The following is a 19468-nucleotide window of genomic DNA, read 5'->3' as shown; positions in this document are numbered from 1 at the left end:
TGAGATTTTTGGTCACTGACCTACACACAATACCCAATAATGTCAAAGTGGAATTATGTTTTTTTAAAAGTTTTTACAAATTAATAAAAAATGAAAAGCTGAAATGTCTGAAAAGTATTCAACCCCTTTGTTATGGCAAGCCTAAATGAGTTAATGAGTAGACGTTTGCTTAACAAGTCACATAATAAGTTGCATGGACTCACTGTGTGCAATAATAGTTTAACATGCTTTTTGAACCTCATCTCTGTACCCCACATACAATTATCTGAAAGGTCCCTCAGTCGAGCAGTGTATTTCAAAAACAGATTCAACAACAAAGACCAGGGAGGTTTTCCAATTCCTTGCCAAGAAGGGCACCAATTGGTAGATGGGTAAAAAAAAAATGACATTGAAGATCCTTTGATCATGGTGAAGTTATTAATTACACTTTGGATGGTGTATCAATACACCCAGTCACTACAAAGATACAGGCGTCCTTCCTAACTCAGTTGCTGGAGATTAAGGACATCGCTCAGGCCAATGAGGCCAATGGTGACTTTAAAACAGAGTTTAATTGCTGTCATAGGAGAAAACTGAAGATGGACTCCACAATACTAACCTAATTGACAGCGTGAAAAGATGGAAGCGTGTACTGAATAGAATATTCCAAAACATTCATCCTGGTTGCAACAAGGCAGTAACTTAATACTGCAACAAGGCAGTAACTTAATACTGCAACAAGGCAGTAACTTAATACTGCAACAAGGCAGTAACTTAATACTGCAAAAAATGTGGCAAAGCAATTCACTTTTTGTCCTGAATACAAAAGTGTTATATCTGAGGCAAATCCAATACAACATTCATGTTAGGGGTATGCTTGTAATCATTAAGGACGGGGAAGTTTTTCAGGATAAAAAATAAAAGGAATGGAGCTAAGCTCAGGCAAAATCCTAGAGGAAAGCCTGGTTCAGTCTGCTTTTCACCAGACACTGGGAGATTAATTCACCTTTTAGCAGGACAATAACCTACAACACAAGGCCAAATCTACACTGCAGTTGCTTTCCAAGAGGACAGTGAATGTCCTTGAGTGGCCAAGCTAGAATTTTGACTGAAATCTGCTTGGAAATGTATGGCAAGACCTGAAAATGGTTGTTTAGCAATTATCAACAACCAATTTGACAGAGCTTGAAGAATTTTGAAAAGAATAATGGGCAAGTGTTGCAAAATGCAGGTGTGAAAATCTCTTAGGGATTTACTCAGAAAGACTCTGTAGCTTTAATTGCTGCCAAAGGTGATTTTAACATAGGAAAGGAGCGCTTCTTTGGTTTATATACTGAACAAAAATATAAAAAAACGCAACATGTAAGGTGTTGGTCCCATGTTTCATGAGGTGAAATAAAAGATCCCAGAAATTGTCCATATGCACAAAAAGCCTTTCACTGAAATGTTGTGCAGAAATGTGTTTACATCCCTGTTAGTGAGCATTTAACCTTTGCCAAGATAATCCATCCAGCTGATTAAACGGCACAATCATTACACAGGTGCACCTTGTGCTGGGGACAATAAAAGGCTAGTCTAAAATGTGTAGTTTTGTCACCGAACACAATGCCACAGATGTCTCAAGTTTTGAGGGAGTGTGGAATTGGAATGCTGACTGCATTTAATGTTAATTTCTGTGCGCCCCTGCCCAGTCATGTGAAATCCCATAGATTAGGGCCTAATAAATGTATTTCAATTGACTGATTTCCTTATATGAACTGTAACTCAGTGAAATCTTTGAAATTGTTGGATGCTGTGTTTATATTTTTGTTCAGTATAGTTAATCCGTGAGGTGCTCTTTGATCATGGGATAAAATACTATAGTATACAAAGAAGTTGATGCTGGATAGTAAACTATGCCGGAACAGCCTTTGTGCAAACAAACTTCCAGAAGTAATCAAAGCACACTCATGTAGTGGAACAATTTAAAAGCCTTTAATGTTTTACGGCTTATGCGTGGCGAGAATAACAAGACACAGACGTGCTGCGGCTACAACACTTTATCAGGGTGACAAAGGATAGTGGTGAACAAACGGGTGTATATCCCAGCTCTCACAGGAAGTGATTCAAATCATTACCATACCAAAAGCTTGAGGAAGGAAACACATTTAAGATAGAAAGATACACAAAATAAATGGAATAATGCAAATGAAACACAACAAAATAAGTGCAATATCATAAATGGAAAAAACTAACTGTGTACACATGAGCTCATGTTACCAAATTTAAGAATGGAGAACATTTTTTTTTCCCCACAAAAACTTTTTGTAAACCATATATCTCTTACAGGAAGGGTGAATAATCAATTTCCTCATTTAGACCTGGCAATACAGTGACCCTTAGTTTAAAGATCCAGAACATTTTGCGTTGAAGGTGTTTGAGACGATCGCCCCCCCCCCCCCCCCCCCCCTTCTTTTTGTTCTACAGTGATTCTAACATGTATTGACTCGGGTGGTTGATTTTTCATGTTTTTATTTTTATTTAACCAATGTTAGAATTTGTATTCCTCTTTGACACTACAGAGTATTTTATGTAGATCATTGACAAAAAGACGACAATTAAATCCTTACTTTACTACATCCCACTTTGTAACACAACAAAATGTGGAAAAGGTTAAGGGGTGTGAATACATTCTGAAGGCACTGCGGTTTACAGTACGTTGTAGGAGAGAAAAGAGAAGCATTGGCAGAAAGTTGGAGTGACAGATTGGAACCCTCTTGTCTCCTCCACAGTGGAGCTGTATGACAGTATGCGTCTCTGTGGCTCTCAGCAACGATGTCTTCTCAAAAAGAGTGCTGTGAAGAGCTGCGATTGGGACATAGATACGGAGTGCTGGCCAAGTGGCTATACACACTCTCCTCCGAGGAGATCGGCACAGCTGGAATGTAAAATAGGGGGTTTACGTTGTGTCAGATATTGAACATGTAACACTGTGGTGTCTTCTGATTTGTGAGGTGCGTGTACAGTGTGGTCTCACGCCCATGTTTCTCTGGCTAGTTGTGATGGAGACTCACACACCCCTCCCTGTGTGTCTCTGTGTGCGGAGGTGGTGGGATATATAACGTGTGGCGGGTTTTGCTAGTGTATGGTCAGGTTGGGGGTGTACTGTTTTCTCTTGGTAAAATAGTAGAGTGTACAGAACTGTGTCTGATCCTCCTGTGTCTCTCTCTGGCGTGTGTGTGTTGCGGTGGGGGCAGTGTCTGCGTGCGGGTCTAGCGTGGACAGTGCAATGGTCAGCCAGTGCAGTGCCAGTGAGGAACAGACCCAGGCTCAGCCCCCTCACTGCCCACCCGCCTGTAAGTCAGCAGCAGTACCACCCCTCTCCTCTCAACTCTGACCTTTGTGTTCTTTCCCCCTATGAACTCATTTATATTGTCCCCATAATATTGTTCCCCTGAAGCTGTCTGTCCCCCTAAGACTGTCCCCATAATACTGTTCCTCCATTAATATTAGGGTCTAGATTCAATCCGTAGTGCTGTAGTTCCGTGTTGTAGCCCGATTGACATTTAAAGGCAATGTTCCCACAACACTGTACAAGGTCCCCCTCACTATCTTCAGTAGAGTTATATCAGCTGCAGGATCTTCTGTTTGTTTGTGCACATGAATATCACTTGCCCACCCCCCAAAAAATGAACAAATTATTACAATCACTAATCATTTTTATCAAAGTATTTCAGACGAATGCATACTAAGACAATATTAGTTTGGACAGTCATTAGCCAATGGCCGAGTCCGAAATCTGGCTTGCCTACTACCAATTTAAACTGCATCCTGTGTACTAATAGTACATACTATTTAGAACATACTGTTTTAGTAAAAACAAATGCAACAAATGTCAGCATACTAGGCTCATCCTAATGAATGCATAATCTAATGCACAATTGCGTAGATTCCGGCCATTTGGAAAATATGTGTGAAATCCTGGCATTTAAAGCATATTCATTTAAAAAAAAATTCACATACTACAAAACTGTCTTTTTTCGCATATCCAAAATTCCTACTATTTAGAATGCAAGTACGGGTATTCTGACACGGACAGGGATTTAGGGATCCAAAAAATGTAATACCAAAAATATTTCACCATTAAAAGTTTCCAGATTGCTGCTGAGTGATTGGAGTGAGTGCGACTCCTGCGTCTCAGTGTGTGACATTTTAAAATGTGTGTCTCACATCTCTCCTGCTTAGCTCTGTGTCAGCTCATCAGACTGATGCTACTCAGCTGTCCTATCTATCACTCAGCCTGTTCCAGTCCTTCTCAGACCTTGCCAAAAGCATGTCCCGTATCCGCCTTGCTATGACAAAAACGTTACCATGCTGTGCTCACTTGCTGTGTATATACACTGTTTTGCACAGACATGCGTTCACTGTTGGCTTTCCCTACTCACTGAAGTGAAAACCTGAATCTGGGACTCAGTGTCCTACATGTAGCTTCTGCATCTCTCTCCGTTCCTCTCCCCACATTACGCCTTCGTCCCTTTCTCTTCCCCTCCTTTCTCTGACAGAGAGAATAAATAATGCTGACCTTCTGAGGCTCACTGGCCTTTTAATTGATTTATCTCTCCCCATGGCCCTGACACAGACACCCAGCCTGACAGCTGAGCAGACCGTAGACAGACAACAAGCTGGACTAGACACAGGCTGGATTTCAATAAGCCTAAAGGCATTCTCTCCTTTTGCTGCTGGTCAGACAGCAGCAAATCTCTCATCGGGTCTCTGAAGAGATGAAGGCATTGTAGACTTTTGAGATCAATTGAGATCCACCCCTAGACTGGCCTGCTCTGTCATCTGCTCACTAAACAGCCACCCCTGTCCCTGAGGTGTCTCTGTCTGTCTGTCTGTACTCTCCTACTTCCTCACTCAGGCAGTAACCTCCTCAGTGTTGGCCTGTAACTGGGTTTAGTGCTTGACTGCTGCCCCCTGCTGGCCACGAGGCCAGTGTCTTCATTTTCTGCTGTCTGTGTGACGCTATGCCCATTGGTATATCTAAGTTATTAGTGTGTGGATGTCCTTCTAAGTTTGGTTTCTATGTAACATATCCTTTATATAACTCAATTGCATATGGGCATTGTGCTCCTCTCAGACCTGTGTGAAGTTATATGTTAACTTATACAGACTATGTAACAACTGCCATCTGTGTGCACATTATTCCAGTTTGAGAAAACGGGTCTTCTTGTCCTATCAGTTTTTTTGTGCTTTTTTTTGTCTGATTTGATCGCTTACATGGTTGCCATTTTGTTGCTGTTGTCATGTTGTCTTCCAGCTGCCCCACTGCATGACGATGCTAAGCACACTTTTGCTAATTGGAAAAGTTCAGGTCATAGCTCCTGTCCTGACTTAGAGCAAGCTCTGCCTGCGCCACCCTCCGTGGCCCCAGGGGGCAGCAACGTGCAGCTGAGTAAGTTAGACAGCCCTGGGGCAGCTTCTGTAAAGCCAGGCTTGAGCTGCTTTTTGCCAGTTCATAATTCCTGTGGGAATATGAACAGAGGTGTGCTCGCAGTTTTTATATATATATATATATATATATATATGGTACCATTCCAGGGTTTTTCTTAATTTTTTACTATTTTATGCATTGTAGAATAATAGTGAAGATATTAAAACAATGAAATAACATATGGAATCATGTAGTAACCAAAAAAGTGTTCAGAATATATATCAATCAGAATATATTTTATATTTGATATTCTTCAAAGTAGCCACCCTTTGCTTTGATGACATCTTTGGCATTCTCTCAACCAGCTTCATGAGGTTGATAGTACTCACCTGGAATGCATTTCAATTAACAGGTGTGCCTTGTTAAAAGTACATTTTAACAAGGCAGTTAATTTTAACCATTTGAGCCAATCAGTTGTGTTGTGACAAGGTAGGATTTGTATACAGAAGATAGCCGTATTTGGTAAAAGACCAAGACCATATTATGGCAAGAACAGCTCAAATCAGCAAAGAGAAACGACAGTCCATCATTACTTTAAAACATGAAGGTCAGTCAATCAGAAAAATGTCAATGTAGTCGCAAAAACTATCAAGCGCTATGATGAAACTGGTTCCCATGAGGACCACCACAGGAAAGGAAGACCCAGAGTTACCTCTGCTGCAGAGGATAAGTTCATTAGAGTTAACTGCACCTCAGAATGCAGCCCAAATAAATTAGTTCAAGTAACAGACATCTCAACATCAACTGTTCAGAGGAGACTGCATGAATCAGGCATTCATGGTTGAATTGCTGCAAAGAAGCCATTACTAAAGGACACTAATAAGAAGAAGAGCCTTGCTTGGGCCAGGAAACACGAGCAATGGACATTAGACCGGTGGAAATCTGTCCTTTGGTCTGATGAGTCCAAATTTGAGATTTTTGGTTCCAACTGCCGTGTCTTTGTGAGACACAGAGTAGATGAATGGATGATCTCCGCATGTGTGGTTCCCACCGTGAAGCATGGAGGAGGAGGTGTGATGGTGCTTTGCTGGTGACTGTCAGTGATTTATTTAGAATTCAAGGCACACTTAACCAGCATGGCTACCACAGCATTCTGCCACAATACGCCATCCCATCTGGTTTGCGCTTAGTGGGACTATCATTTGTTTTTCAACAGGACAATGACCCAACACACCTCCAGGCAGTGTGAGGGCTATTTGACCAAGAATGAGAGTTATGGAGTGCTGCATCAGATGACATGGCCTCCACAATCATCTGACCTCAACCCAATTGAGATGGTTTGGGATGAGTTGGACCGCAGTGTCAAGGAAAAGCAGCCAACAAGTACTCAGCATATGTGGAAACTCCTTCAAGACGGTTGGAAAAGCATTCCTCATGAAGCTGGTTGAGAGAATGCCAAGAGTGCAACGCTGTCATCAAGGCAACGGGTGGCTACTTTGAAGAATCTCATGAGTATGTGTGTCCAAACTTTTGACTGGTACTGTGTATGTGTGTGTGTGATATATATATATATATGTGTGCTGTGTGGAATTTCTCGACTCTGCTGGTAGGCTGTCTGGCGTAGTGGGCTATCTGTGTGTCACCCTCCCAAATGACATTTCAGTGAGCCCAGTTGGTTTGTGTGTCACTTGTCTGATGAGTGTTGAGGATGGAGTTGTAGACATAGTTGAGGTTTAGACCAGGAATTATAGAACAAAAATATCAACACATCTGAAGTTACCTAGGAGAATTAGAAACTGTTTCCATGCACTTGAGATTTAGGGAAGTGAAACTGTTCAAAAACTCAAACATTGCCAGGTGCTTTGGGTAGGGCAGACTATTCGAATGGAAAGGGAGGGAGCTGGACTGCAGCTGAGTTGCGGCCTGTTAGAGTCGTTTTTATGAGATTGGTGGTCCCCAGTAGAGCTGTTGTGTCTTTGTACAACCAAACAACAATAGGCTTTGGATGGCATTGTGAGTGCAGTCTCTGCAATCAGTGCCATACAGGAAAGGGCTAGTGAGCTAGGTGAAGCATGGGTGTGAGGGGTTCTGCATGCTGATCTTCAAGTATTTCTGACCGGAGCACTTTTAGGGTCTCTCTAATTCCATCTGTCCATCTTTCTTTCTATCTATCGTTCACCGGATTTCAGCTCGCAAACAGGAGATCATCAAGATTACTGAGCAGCTGATTGAGGCCATCAACAACGGAGACTTCGAGGCTTACACGTGAGTTTACATACATAGATTGTGTGTGTGCCTCCTGGTTTAGAACTGAACAACCCTAACCCTGCTGATGTCCCTGGTCGTTACTAGAGTAGGCCCTGTTCATGTGGTACGTAAGATGTTGATGATGTGTCTGATTTCCCCTCCAGGAGAATCTGTGACCCCGGACTAACCTCGTTTGAACCTGAGGCTTTGGGAAACCTGGTGGAGGGCATGGACTTCCACAAGTTCTACTTTGAGAACTGTAAGCATCTCTTATCAACAGGGAACTAGACATGGTCATTCCACAAATGATGCCTCTTGGGAAGTGTATTTTGGTCAAAAATGACTTTCACCTTGTTTTTTCATAAACAGCACATAGAACATAGAACACATAAACAGCATCATAAAACATGTCTTACCATCTCAAGAGGTAAGAAAAAGACTACAAAAGTGCCCACTAAAGTGACAGGGTTATAGATGTTACCTTCAATCAGGCTAATCTCCCCTTGTGATGGGGAATGTAAGCTTGTTGTGTGCAGCACGGAGGGGGGATTTTTACTTGTTAAAAAATGTCTAGCCTATCTATCCATCGATGGGTAGCACAGTTGGCGTGGTATGATCTACGTGCTCAGTTTTCCAATACAAAGACCAGAAAATGGCCAGAAAGAGTAGAACCAAATCAACTGTAAAAAACTAAATATATTAAAAGGGATAGTTTTACCATATTCAAACGAAAGTTCAGTTTATGTTACAAGGTTGACCTTACACCTGAGGGCCAAATGTAAATGAATCTAATGATTTACAAAATCGTGGCATTAAGTGGGTTAAAATCTTCCTAGATTTGGACTAAGAGAAAGCAAATCGTATTTGAATGAAAACACACTGCTATTGGAATTTCTACATGGTTTCATTTTGTTAAAGCATAAATGTATGTGATCCAACTGTTGAATTGAGTGTTTCATAAAACTGTTGAATTGAGTGTTTCATAAAACTGTTGAATTGAGTGTTTCATAAAACAGTTGAATTGAGTGTTTCATAAAACTGTTGAATTGAGTGTTTCATAAAACTGTTGAATTGAGTGTTTCATAAAACTGTTGAATTGAGTGTTTCATAAAACTGTTGAATTGAGTGTTTCATAAAACTGTTGAATTGAGTGTTTCATAAAACTGTTGAATTGAGTGTTTCATAAAACTGTTGAATTGAGTATTTCATAAAACTGTTGAATTGAGTGTTTCATAAAACTGTTGAATTGAGTGTTTCATAAAACTGTTGAATTGAGTGTTTCATAAAACTGTTGAATTGAGTGTTTCATAAAACTGTTGAATTGAGTGTTTCATAAAACTGTTGAATTGAGTGTTTCATAAAACTGTTGAATTGAGTGTTTCATAAAAATGTAAACAATGTTTGAGACTTAAAAGACACTACAGTGCCTTGCGAAAGTATTCGGCCCCCTTGAACTTTGCGACCTTTTGCCACATTTCAGGCTTCAAACATAAAGATACAAAACTGTATTTTTTTGTGAAGAATCAACAACAAGTGGGACACAATCATGAAGTGGAACGACATTTATTGGATATTTCAAACTTTTTTAACAAATCAAAAACTGAAAAATTGGGCGTGCAAAATTATTCAGCCCCCTTAAGTTAATACTTTGTAGCGCCACCTTTTGCTGCGATTACAGCTGTAAGTCGCTTGGGGTATGTCTATCAGTTTTGCACATCGAGAGACTGAATTTTTTTTCCCATTCCTCCTTGCAAAACAGCTCGAGCTCAGTGAGGTTGGATGTGAACAGCAGTTTTCAGTTCTTTCCACAGATTCTCGATTGGATTCAGGTCTGGACTTTGACTTGGCCATTCTAACACCCGGATATGTTTATTTTTTAACCATTCCATTGTAGATTTTGCTTTATGTTTTGGATCATTGTCTTGTTGGAAGACAAATCTCCGTCCCAGTCTCAGGTTTTTTGCAGACTCCATCAGGTTTTCTTCCAGAATGGTCCTGTATTTGGCTCCATCCATCTTCCCATCAATTTTAACCATCTTCCCTGTCCCTGCTGAAGAAAAGCAGGCCCAAACCATGATGCTGCCACCACCATGTTTGACAGTGGGGATGGTGTGTTCAGCTGTGTTGCTTTTACGCCAAACATAACGTTTTGCATTGTTGCCAAAAAGTTCAATTTTGGTTTCATCTGACCAGAGCACCTTCTTCCACATGTTTGGTGTGTCTCCCAGGTGGCTTGTGGCAAACTTTAAACAACACTTTTTATGGATATCTTTAAGAAATGGCTTTCTTCTTGCCACTCTTCCATAAAGGCCAGATTTGTGCAATATACGACTGATTGTTGTCCTATGGACAGAGTCTCCCACCTCAGCTGTAGATCTCTGCAGTTCATCCAGAGTGATCATGGGCCTCTTGGCTGCATCTCTGATCAGTCTTCTCCTTGTATGAGCTGAAAGTTTAGAGGGACGGCCAGGTCTTGGTAGATTTGCAGTGGTCTGATACTCCTTCCATTTCAATATTATCGCTTGCACAGTGCTCCTTGGGATGTTTAAAGCTTGGGAAATCTTTTTGTATCCAAATCCGGCTTTAAACTTCTTCACAACAGTATCTCGGACCTGCCTGGTGTGTTCCTTGTTCTTCATGATGCTCTCTGCGCTTTTAACGGACCTCTGAGACTATCACAGTGCAGGTGCATTTATACAGAGACTTGATTACACACAGGTGGATTGTATTTATCATCATTAGTCATTTAGGTCAACATTGGATCATTCAGAGATCCTCACTGAACTTCTGGAGAGAGTTTGCTGCACTGAAAGTAAAGGGGCTGAATAATTTTGCACGCCCAATTTTTCAGTTTTTGATTTGTTAAAAAAGTTTGAAATATCCAATAAATGTCGTTCCACTTCATGATTGTGTCCCACTTGTTGTTGATTCTTCACAAAAAAATACAGTTTTATATCTTTATGTTTGAAGCCTGAAATGTGGCAAAAGGTTGCAAAGTTCAAGGGGGCCGAATACTTTCGCAAGGCACTGTATTTGTGGAACTACCCTGTTAAAACCTGTTAATGTGTTCATTGTGGTATTTTTAAAAATGTCTTTACCAAGTCACTGAGCACACTATTTTACACTAAAGGTCTGGTAGGTCTTTCTCTATTTGAATCTAATCAAGGATGAAGTCCATTTAAACACAAACTCATGTAAGTTGATGACTGTGTGTCCCTGTCTCCCATGTAGTGTTGAGTAAGAACAGTAAGCCGGTCCACACCACCATCCTGAACCCCCATGTGCACCTGATCGGGGAGGACGCGGCCTGCATCGCCTACATCCGCCTGACCCAGTACATCGACAGCCAGGGGCGCCCGCGCTCCTGCCAGTCAGAGGAGACCCGCGTGTGGCACCGCCGCGATGCCAAGTGGCTCAACGTGCATTTCCACTGTTCAGGAGCGCCTGCCGCACCTCTCCAGTGAACCTTTATCAGACACAGGTGCTGACTGCAGAGAGCTTTATTTTAGGGTCTGTCTGTGCTCTCCCTCACACACGTGCTGATACTGTACATATATTTGTGTTGATGAACAGTGCCTTTGGAAACTATTCAGACAACCTTGACTTTTTCCACATTTTGTTACGGCCTTATTCTAAAATGGATTAATAAAGTCAAGGGGTCTGAATACTTTTCCGAGGCACTGTGTGTGATCTTATGTGCCACCTGTTGCAAAGAGGTCTAAGTGCTGTATATACTGAGTAATATTGAGTTGCCCGCCGCCCCCCAAGGTGTCGTAAGCATTCCCTAGGGATGCTGGCCCATGTTGACTCCAATGCTTCCCACAGTTGTGTCAAGTTGGCTGGATGTCCTTTGGGTGGTGATATATTCTTGATATACACGGGAAACTGTTGAGCGTGAAAAACCCAGCAACATTGCAGTTCTTGACACAGACTGGTGCGGCCTGCCACCTACTACCATACTCCATTCAAAGGCACTTAAATATTTTGTCTTGCCCATTCACCATCTGAATGGCACACATACATAATCCATGTCTCAATTGCCTCAAGGCTTCAAAATCCTTCTTTAACCCATCTCCTCCCCTTCATCTACACTGATTTAAGTGGATTTAACAAGTGACATCAATAAGGGATCACAGCTTTCACCTGGTCAGTCTGTAGTGGAAAGAGCAGGTGTTCATAATGTTTTGTATACTCAGTGTATAAAGTTATGTCAACTCAGGAGTAGTTTGGAGATGTACACACTCTTGACAGGCTGTCCTGTGCCCTCCCTACCACTCTCTCCCTTTCTCTCAGCTTTGCCTGAATTCGGAAGCCGATTGGAGCATTTTCTCAGTGGTCGGATTGGCGCCAAGAGCCCTGCCAGAAGAGAACGCTTGGAAGTTTAAAATCTAAGGGGAAAATATAACAAAATAAAATATTTTAAAGCCGACCGACTGACAACACCACCACCACCAATCCAGTCCAACCCTAGCTATATGTTGGGGGCCGGCTGTAGCTGAAGCCCTGCCCTCCAGACGGTGCATGCTTCTGACGCCCACAGGGGGGCGCTGTCTTGTCCTTTTCCATGGATCCATATTTTTTTTGCAGTTTTGAAAGTGTTTAAAGTATTAACATATGTAAAATAAATTATCAAAAAACCTTCACATTTAATCAGCAGGTATGGTAGTAATGATTAAAGAAAATAAATGTGAATTTTCTATAAAAAAAATAGAAAAAGGAGAACACCCTAATTTTTGTGGTGGTTGTTTTTTTGTTTTGTTTGTTTCACAGTTAACATATCTAATTATTTCTGTTGCTGGATGCAAACAAATGCTAGAAGGGAACATTTCTGAAAAACAAAAAGCTTGATTCAATCCGTATCGCAGGTTCAGCGCTATGGCGCGATTGAAATTTAAAGGTCATTTTTATGATTGAGCGGACCGATGCATCGTTTGCCGTGAATGCAGTCTCCACGAACGCGAGCACATTGCCTTTAAATTTCAAACACGTTATAGCGCTGAACTTCCGCGATACGAATTGAACCAAGCTCTAAATTGTTACTTACAGTAATATCAACATTTTAGACATTGTTTTAATGTAGATGTTATCTTTTTATGGGTCGGGTGTGTTGCAGAAGGGACTCTTGTTTTTTAGTATTCTGATGTGTTATTGTGGACCTCTTCATTTTTATCCCCTGAATGATGCTGTATTTGAAAGTATTTTGTGTGTGAAGATTTTTTTTATTTTTATGGGGACTTTATTTAATATAGTAATGTATACATTCATATTTATAAGGAGAAAGACTTTACTTTCAGGGTTTGGATGCGTGTGTGAGAGTGAAGATGCGTTCTCATGTCCCTATAGCTCCCTTTTCAAGCTCGTTTGCGCTTTGAGATCCCCAGTGTATATGCACACATGCATGCTCACACAAGGCCCAAAATCCAGCTCACTGTGGTGTGCCCTTTGGGTATGTAGACCAGCCAGCTCCTCCAGCAACAGGCCACATTCTCCTGACCAGCACAACCTGAAGTTGCAGAACACTACTATTGGTTCAGTGTGCCGAGTTTGCCTTCTTCCTTGGGCCACTAGAGGGCACATGACACAATCAAGCCTACTGCTACTATTCTGACGGAGACCCCAAACCACAAACTCTGAAAGCTCGTACACCTCTCCTTCCTATTGTTTTCTACTCTGACTTTAACATGTTTGATAAAACATTTTGGGGGGGGAAATATGGAAAAATTTAATAAAATCTAAAATGGCCGGTACTGTTTGGCACAAACTTGAGACTCAATGCTGTTCTGTTCACTCCCCGGATGAACGTTTCTGCAACTTCAGGTTAAGCTCACTTACTCCTGGGGTCTCTACCTGTGTTTCTGTAGTTAGTGACCCTGCTAATCAGCTTTCTATTAGCGCCACTCAGTGTGATATCACCCTTTGCCTGTCTCTCTTGTTCTGGTCCCTGTCCTGTTCTCGAACATTGTATATTGTCCGTCTTCGCTTGCCATACCTCTCTGTAAAGTCATTGGCACTAAAAGCATGTGAAAATGAAAATGCTGTAAAGTGGGGTGTTGAGTTGGCCAGTGGCTGGTGGTGGCATGTCGAACAGCTGGCTGGGGAAGGGCCGGGAGGTGGATCTGGGGGCCACGCTTAAGGCAATCAATGGATTGGTCCCTTTATCCCGGGTTTCAGTTGTAACTGTTCTAGATGTTAGTGTTTGTAATGTTGGTATTATTATGAATAATCCATTTCTTTTTGAGATTGGAGCTGGAAATATGGGGAGGCAGTTGAGGTGGGGGTTGGGGCTCAGGCAGCTGGCCAATCACACCCAAGCCTCCCCTGTCCAACCCAATTCCCACAATACACATATGTGGAATCAACACACACACAGTGCACTCCCAATGCAAATTATATTTGAATATATATATACACTGAGCAAAAATATAAACGCAACATGTAAAGTGCTGGTCCCATGTTTCATGAGCTGAAATAAAGATCCCAGAAATGTTCCATACTCACAAAAAGCTTAAATATCTAACATTTTGAGCACACATTTGTTTACATCCCTCTTAATGAGCATTTCTCCTTTGCCAAGATAATACATCCACCTGACAGGTGTGGCATATCAAGAAGCTGACTAAACAGCATGGTTATTAATCTGGTGCTCCCTGTGCTGTGGACAATAAAAGGTCACTCAATCTGCAGTTTTGTCACATAACACAATGTTGAGGGAGCGTGCAATTGGCATGTTGACTGCAGGAATGTCCACCAGAGCTGTTGCCAGAAAATGTCATGTTCATTTCTCTAGCATAACATTTTAGAGAATTTGGTAGTACGTCCAACCGGCCTCACAACCGCAGAACACTTGTAACCATGCCAGCCCTCCTCATCCTGCTTCTTCACCTAAGAGATCGAGGGGGCTGCTGCTGAGGAGCGTTCCTATGTTTTACCATTAACGGGAGGGAGGGTGCTTCTGAGGAGTATTTTTGTCTGTAATAAAGCCTTTTTGTGGGGAAAGAACACTGATTGGCTGGGCCTGGCTCCCAGTGGGTGGGCCTATGCTCTCCTCCCAGGCCCACCCATGGCTGTGCCCCTGCCCGGTCATGTGATTAGAGCCTAATTTATGTATATGAACTGTAACTCAGCAAAATCTTTGAAATGGTTGCGTTTATTTGTTTGTTATGAGAGACACACACTAAAAACAATCTCCCTTTAAAAACATATCTTTGTGATAATGGTAAAACATTGGAACACTGTTTTTCACTGTGTTGTAGCAACTTGTGACTTTGTACCGCCAGAGGGGTGAAGCTTGCTGTTAACCCCTTCCTTTCTGTGCTAAGCAGCTCCATAGTAATGGCGTTCCATTGAACCTGTGGAAGGCCGGGCACCGAAAAGACAACAACCTACCGATGAGACTCTTGGTCATAGAAAATGATATCAAAATATGTTGAATGAAACGCGTTAAAACAAAACCTGTGCTCGGTGTTCATATCATGGTCACAACTGGCCCCGCCCACCCTACTGCGCATCGTGACATACCTGCCATGAAACTGTTTCCCTTTTGCACCATAATGCAATGTATACAGTACTGAACTGTGTGATGTTTTTTTGGCTCAAATAGTTTTTCCTGACTTTGTGCTGTGGGCACTGGCCTCTCTCTCTCTCTCCCACTGGGCCTGATGCTTCCATTCATTGCTTCGGTGTTCACACAGCCATGGGAATGAGAACTACTATGCTGTTTACTTCAACTCTTCAAAAGAATTCAAAGGGAAGAAGAAGAGAGAAATAGTTATTGAGGGAAGGATAGTTAACCTTGGATTATACTATAGCCTACCTAAGTAGCTAGCAGGACAGGAAGAGGGCCTTGATATACTTACAAAAACAAATACTGAAAAAGACATTAAAAGCCACACACTTTAACAACTATATATGCAGTTTTACAAGAGAAAGAAATATGCATGTCTACTTTCTGGTAATATTTTTCACTGTCTGTGTTTACTTGATTAAAAAAATGGAAATCTATATGTTACTTGCATCCTCAAGGTCAATGAAAATGTCTCCGTCTCAAATATTGAAATGAAGTGATATCACGTTTAAAAAAAAAAGTACAAAAAATTAAATAAAAAAAGGTATATTTACTTCATTGTAATCATATAGTAAGGATACATATGACTATACTCCGTTTTGATTTGGATGCTGGATTTTTGCATGAATATATAATAAATAAAACCATGACTTAAACGATCAAGTGTTTGTTTGAATGTTAGTAGATCATCATAGCTTTGTTCTTATGGAAACAATCTGACAATTATTTCATTAAAATTACATTTCAACATAAGTGGTCGGTTTTGTCATTTTCATGTAAGTGTGTGCTCGTCCATCCATCCAGGATAGAAATGTATCTTGCCTGTGTCAAACCAATGCAGAGTAAGGTAACACATTGCTTGTAATATGGCTTATTTTTTGAGGGGGGAGGGGGGCTTGGCTTCCCCAGTGATTTTACCCACGCACTGCTACTGGAGTCTATCCAGCTAAGGGACTTTGGAGATTGTGGTCAAGTCCCTTGTTAACACTGGACCGTGAATAATGAACATGATCTGCCCATTTAACAGGTTTCTCACAGATTCGTCATGCGACATAGTTAAGTGATAATGCCCTCGAAGCCGGTGTTTGGAGGATATATTGGCACGGTTTGCCGGCCCGAGCGTCTCTGACTTCATCACTTACATAAATGATAGATCCTGTGGAATAATACATTGAAAAGATGCCTTCCCGAAGAGTAGAATTACTGTACTGCAGACTATAATATGTACCTCTAGTCTCCTGTCCGTCAAACACTGGAGGTACTGCCGTTTTCATTCCAGTCTTCTGTAGACCGCATCAGATGGGTAAAAGACAGTGGCTCCTGCATTGACAGACATGCAGAAGCTGTGGGTAAAAAAAATTAAATAAATAAACAATTCATTCCAACCTCTCTGAGTTTATTAGAGATGATACAGCGTTGGTCTTTGTTTTGTAGTTTTTACAAAATAAACAAAAGAAGACAAGACAGCAGCTCCTGTTAAGACGGACAGTCACAGGCAGAGAGACATAGACCCTCTCTTTTTCCCCATCTCCATCTCCCTCTAGCTCATCCTCCTCTCTCTACGCAGCTCTAAACTGGCTGGGTACCTATGTGAGAGTTGGGGAAAGTGCATGTTAAAGTGTGTGGTTTCTCTGTCGACTGTGGCCTTTAGTAGACAGTTTGTTTGTCAGAATGGCCTCAGCTCTGGGGTAGTGGAATGCACAGAGAGAGTCTGGAGGTGCTGTGGCATGTGATTAATGCCCCACATCCATCCTACGGCACACGCCTCTGTCCAGAGCACTACAGTACGCTGTCTCGTTTAGTCAATGTCTATTCTGTCACATTTCCCCCCCCCCCCCCCCCCCCGCCCAAAATATACAACAGATTTAAAATGTACAACGTTTTACAATCATTCTTCTGAAGAAATGAGAAGTGTGTGTGTGTGTGTGATCTTGTGACCACGTATGTTTCCGAGCTCATTCATGCGCTACAGGGCCACAGGATATCCTGTGAGTTCAGTTCCTGTTAAATAGTCGGGTGACATTAGACATCCCCCACCCCCTCTCAGTCTACCAGACCCTGGCATCAGTCAGTCTAACCGTCTGCAGGCTTAGACAAGTCCTCTACTTTCTGGATGAAGACGATGTGTGCGACTGCAAGGTGTTTCAGTCCAACTCATTAACTCTCTTATTAGAGGTCATTATTCCACCCATGAGGTTTGGTTGTTACAGTGGCGTTTCGGAGTCCATTGTCCTGATAGGGGGCTGTCCTCCCGCCCTCTCACCTCATCCACCCTCTGTAGTGACTGGTGTGGGTGTGGGTGAACAGGGCCCTCTCCCCCCGGGCCAAGCCGGGTGGGGCAGTGCTCCATTCCAGACTGTGGTTCCACTCTCAGCTCCAGCTGGAGCTCTGCAGCTCCTCTCTTAGCCAGGCGGGCAGGGGCTGGCCCAGCCGGTTCAGCAGCCTCAGCAGCTCCATGTTGTGCTCCCGGTAATGCTCCGTCAGGAAGGCACGCGACTGTAATGCACACAGCAGAGAACAATCAGGTAAGGACTGTATGAGGCACTTGTTTAGACATAATTACATGTTAGACAAAAGTGAAACAAAATGCATCATGGCACGCTGACAACGGGATAATGTGTGTGTGACATCACTGTACCTCAGGGGTCATGTCAGGGTATTTCCTGCCTTTACTCTTGCCAAGACACTTGGGTCGTCCACCTTCCACCCGCTGGCACCAGAACCCTTTACTTTCATCGTATGTCAGAGCCTGAGTGTAGTTGAAGATGGGTGTGACCCCCAGGAACCTCTGGATGCCCTCCATGACCAGGGCAGGGTTGGAACGCAGCTGGGACCCGTCCACTATGTGCACCTGGAAACAGGAATCACACCTCTCACATTCTGGCCTTCACACAGGTGGTACTGCCAGGAAAATACTGAATGGATGATTCTGAATTGGTGATTGGGGGCGTCTCCTGTAGTTTTCATTATCTAGCTGTGCTCGTATGGTATGTCTGTGTATGTGAATGTGTATTTCCAGTAAAGTGTTACCTGGCTGGGCTGGTAGTGGTGTAGCCAGCGCTCCAGGTGGGTGGCGTAGGCCCCAGGTTTAAGGCAGCGTCTCTGCAGGATGATCAGCTCTCGGGGGGAGGCAGGCCCCGCTGTCACCACCTCCTGGAATGTGTGGTTGATGGCCATTGGGTCCTGATGAGCCCGCTGGTGCTGCAGGGTCACACACATGGGATAGGTCAAAGGTCAGCCATGATGAGTCAGGTTATCAGAGGTTATCAAAGGTTATCAGAGGTCAGGCTTCAAAGGGATCAAGTAACAAGATAACTTTGACCTCCCTTGCTTGTTAAAGTAACTACAAGTAAATAATGAGATTTTTTTTTTATATTTAACTAGGCAAGTTAGTTAAGAACAAATTCTTATTTACAATAATGGCCTACAAGCAAATAAACCTCACAGGTGAAGCTAAAATAAAAACAGATGACTCTACATCCTACAGTTTCTTCAGCATGTGTGGTCACTTAACGGTCAAAATGGTCTGGGAACAGTTTATATTTCATGACCCTAATGGTTCATACTTTGGCTGAGGTAGTTAGAGCTGATCCTGAACATTGGTGAACCTGATCTGTGTAGTGTGATCGACCCACCTGGTACCAGGAGTAGGCGCGGTCCACTGGGTTGATGAGCACAGCCAGGATCTTGGCCCGGGACAGCAGGGCCGCCGCTCTCTTAGGGGCTACCTCCGTGTCAAAGTAGTTGGCACTTTTCTCAAACATGAAGTCTGTGCTGACATTCGATGGGAAGGGGAAGAAGTCCATGTACCTGAAGAGAGGAGGGGGGAGAGCAGTTTGGTGTACTGAGGGCCAGGGGAGAGCTTATGACATAAAAAGTCCCAATAACTTTGAATGGCTTTCTGTGCCATGTCCCTTTCCACCTAGGACCAAATAGACCATACTGTTATACGTTCTCACTGATATGAGAGGACTAGATAAGAGAGCAATATGGAGGAAGACTAAACTACAAGTAAGCATGAAGGAACTACATAGAGGCCATGTTGAGGTGACTACAGGCTTCATTATAGTGTTTAAAGAATGTTGTCTTACCAGTCAATGCCGTTGTCGTAGTTGGGCCCGCTAAAGAATTGGATCTCCTCAAAGGTGACAGGACTGGGGAAGCTACTGGTGATGGCAGGGTGGAGGCTCAGGAATGAGTGCAGGGCTGTGGTGCCTGAAATAACACATAGAAATATCCACTTTTGGTTGGACTGAAACGCACCA

General features: G+C 42.6%; 2 protein-coding genes across 32 annotated transcripts in view; one reads left to right on the top strand and one right to left on the bottom strand.

The window, feature by feature from the left end:
• The window catches only part of camk2g2 (calcium/calmodulin-dependent protein kinase (CaM kinase) II gamma 2), a 106934-nt gene extending 91072 nt beyond the window's left edge, over nucleotides 1–15862 (top strand). For 14 of the 27 annotated variants that reach the window (XM_036984419.1, XM_036984427.1, XM_036984450.1 and 11 more), the window contains 4 exons: nucleotides 7582–7657; nucleotides 7804–7898; nucleotides 10871–11120; nucleotides 11933–15862. In XM_036984419.1, coding sequence (XP_036840314.1) covers nucleotides 7582–7657; nucleotides 7804–7898; nucleotides 10871–11103 — 404 coding nt within the window. In that variant the 3' untranslated portion in view covers nucleotides 11104–11120; nucleotides 11933–15862. Of the gene's footprint in view, nucleotides 1–3215; nucleotides 3315–7581; nucleotides 7658–7803; nucleotides 7899–10870; nucleotides 11121–11932 lie in introns of those variants that run through there. The other 13 variants (XM_036984424.1, XM_036984356.1, XM_036984362.1 and 10 more) reach the window with 2 other exon arrangements.
• A 716-nt stretch (nucleotides 15863–16578) lies between these two features.
• Nucleotides 16579–19468, bottom strand: part of LOC110528470 (bifunctional heparan sulfate N-deacetylase/N-sulfotransferase 2) — a 174665-nt gene continuing 171775 nt past the window's right edge. For all 5 annotated transcript variants that reach the window (XM_036984301.1, XM_036984309.1, XM_036984320.1 and 2 more), the window contains 5 exons: nucleotides 19295–19418; nucleotides 18839–19013; nucleotides 18234–18404; nucleotides 17842–18054; nucleotides 16579–17699 (listed from right to left, as the gene is read on the bottom strand). In XM_036984301.1, the coding sequence (XP_036840196.1) occupies nucleotides 17574–17699; nucleotides 17842–18054; nucleotides 18234–18404; nucleotides 18839–19013; nucleotides 19295–19418 (809 nt within the window). In that variant the 3' untranslated portion in view covers nucleotides 16579–17573. The remainder of the gene's footprint in view (nucleotides 17700–17841; nucleotides 18055–18233; nucleotides 18405–18838; nucleotides 19014–19294; nucleotides 19419–19468) is intronic.

Source organism: Oncorhynchus mykiss, chromosome 1 (genome assembly GCF_013265735.2).
Source record: "Oncorhynchus mykiss isolate Arlee chromosome 1, USDA_OmykA_1.1, whole genome shotgun sequence".
Lineage (NCBI taxonomy): Eukaryota > Metazoa > Chordata > Actinopteri > Salmoniformes > Salmonidae > Oncorhynchus > Oncorhynchus mykiss.
Note: the sequence above shows the minus strand (reverse complement) of the source record. Positions and strands in the feature narration are given on the sequence as shown.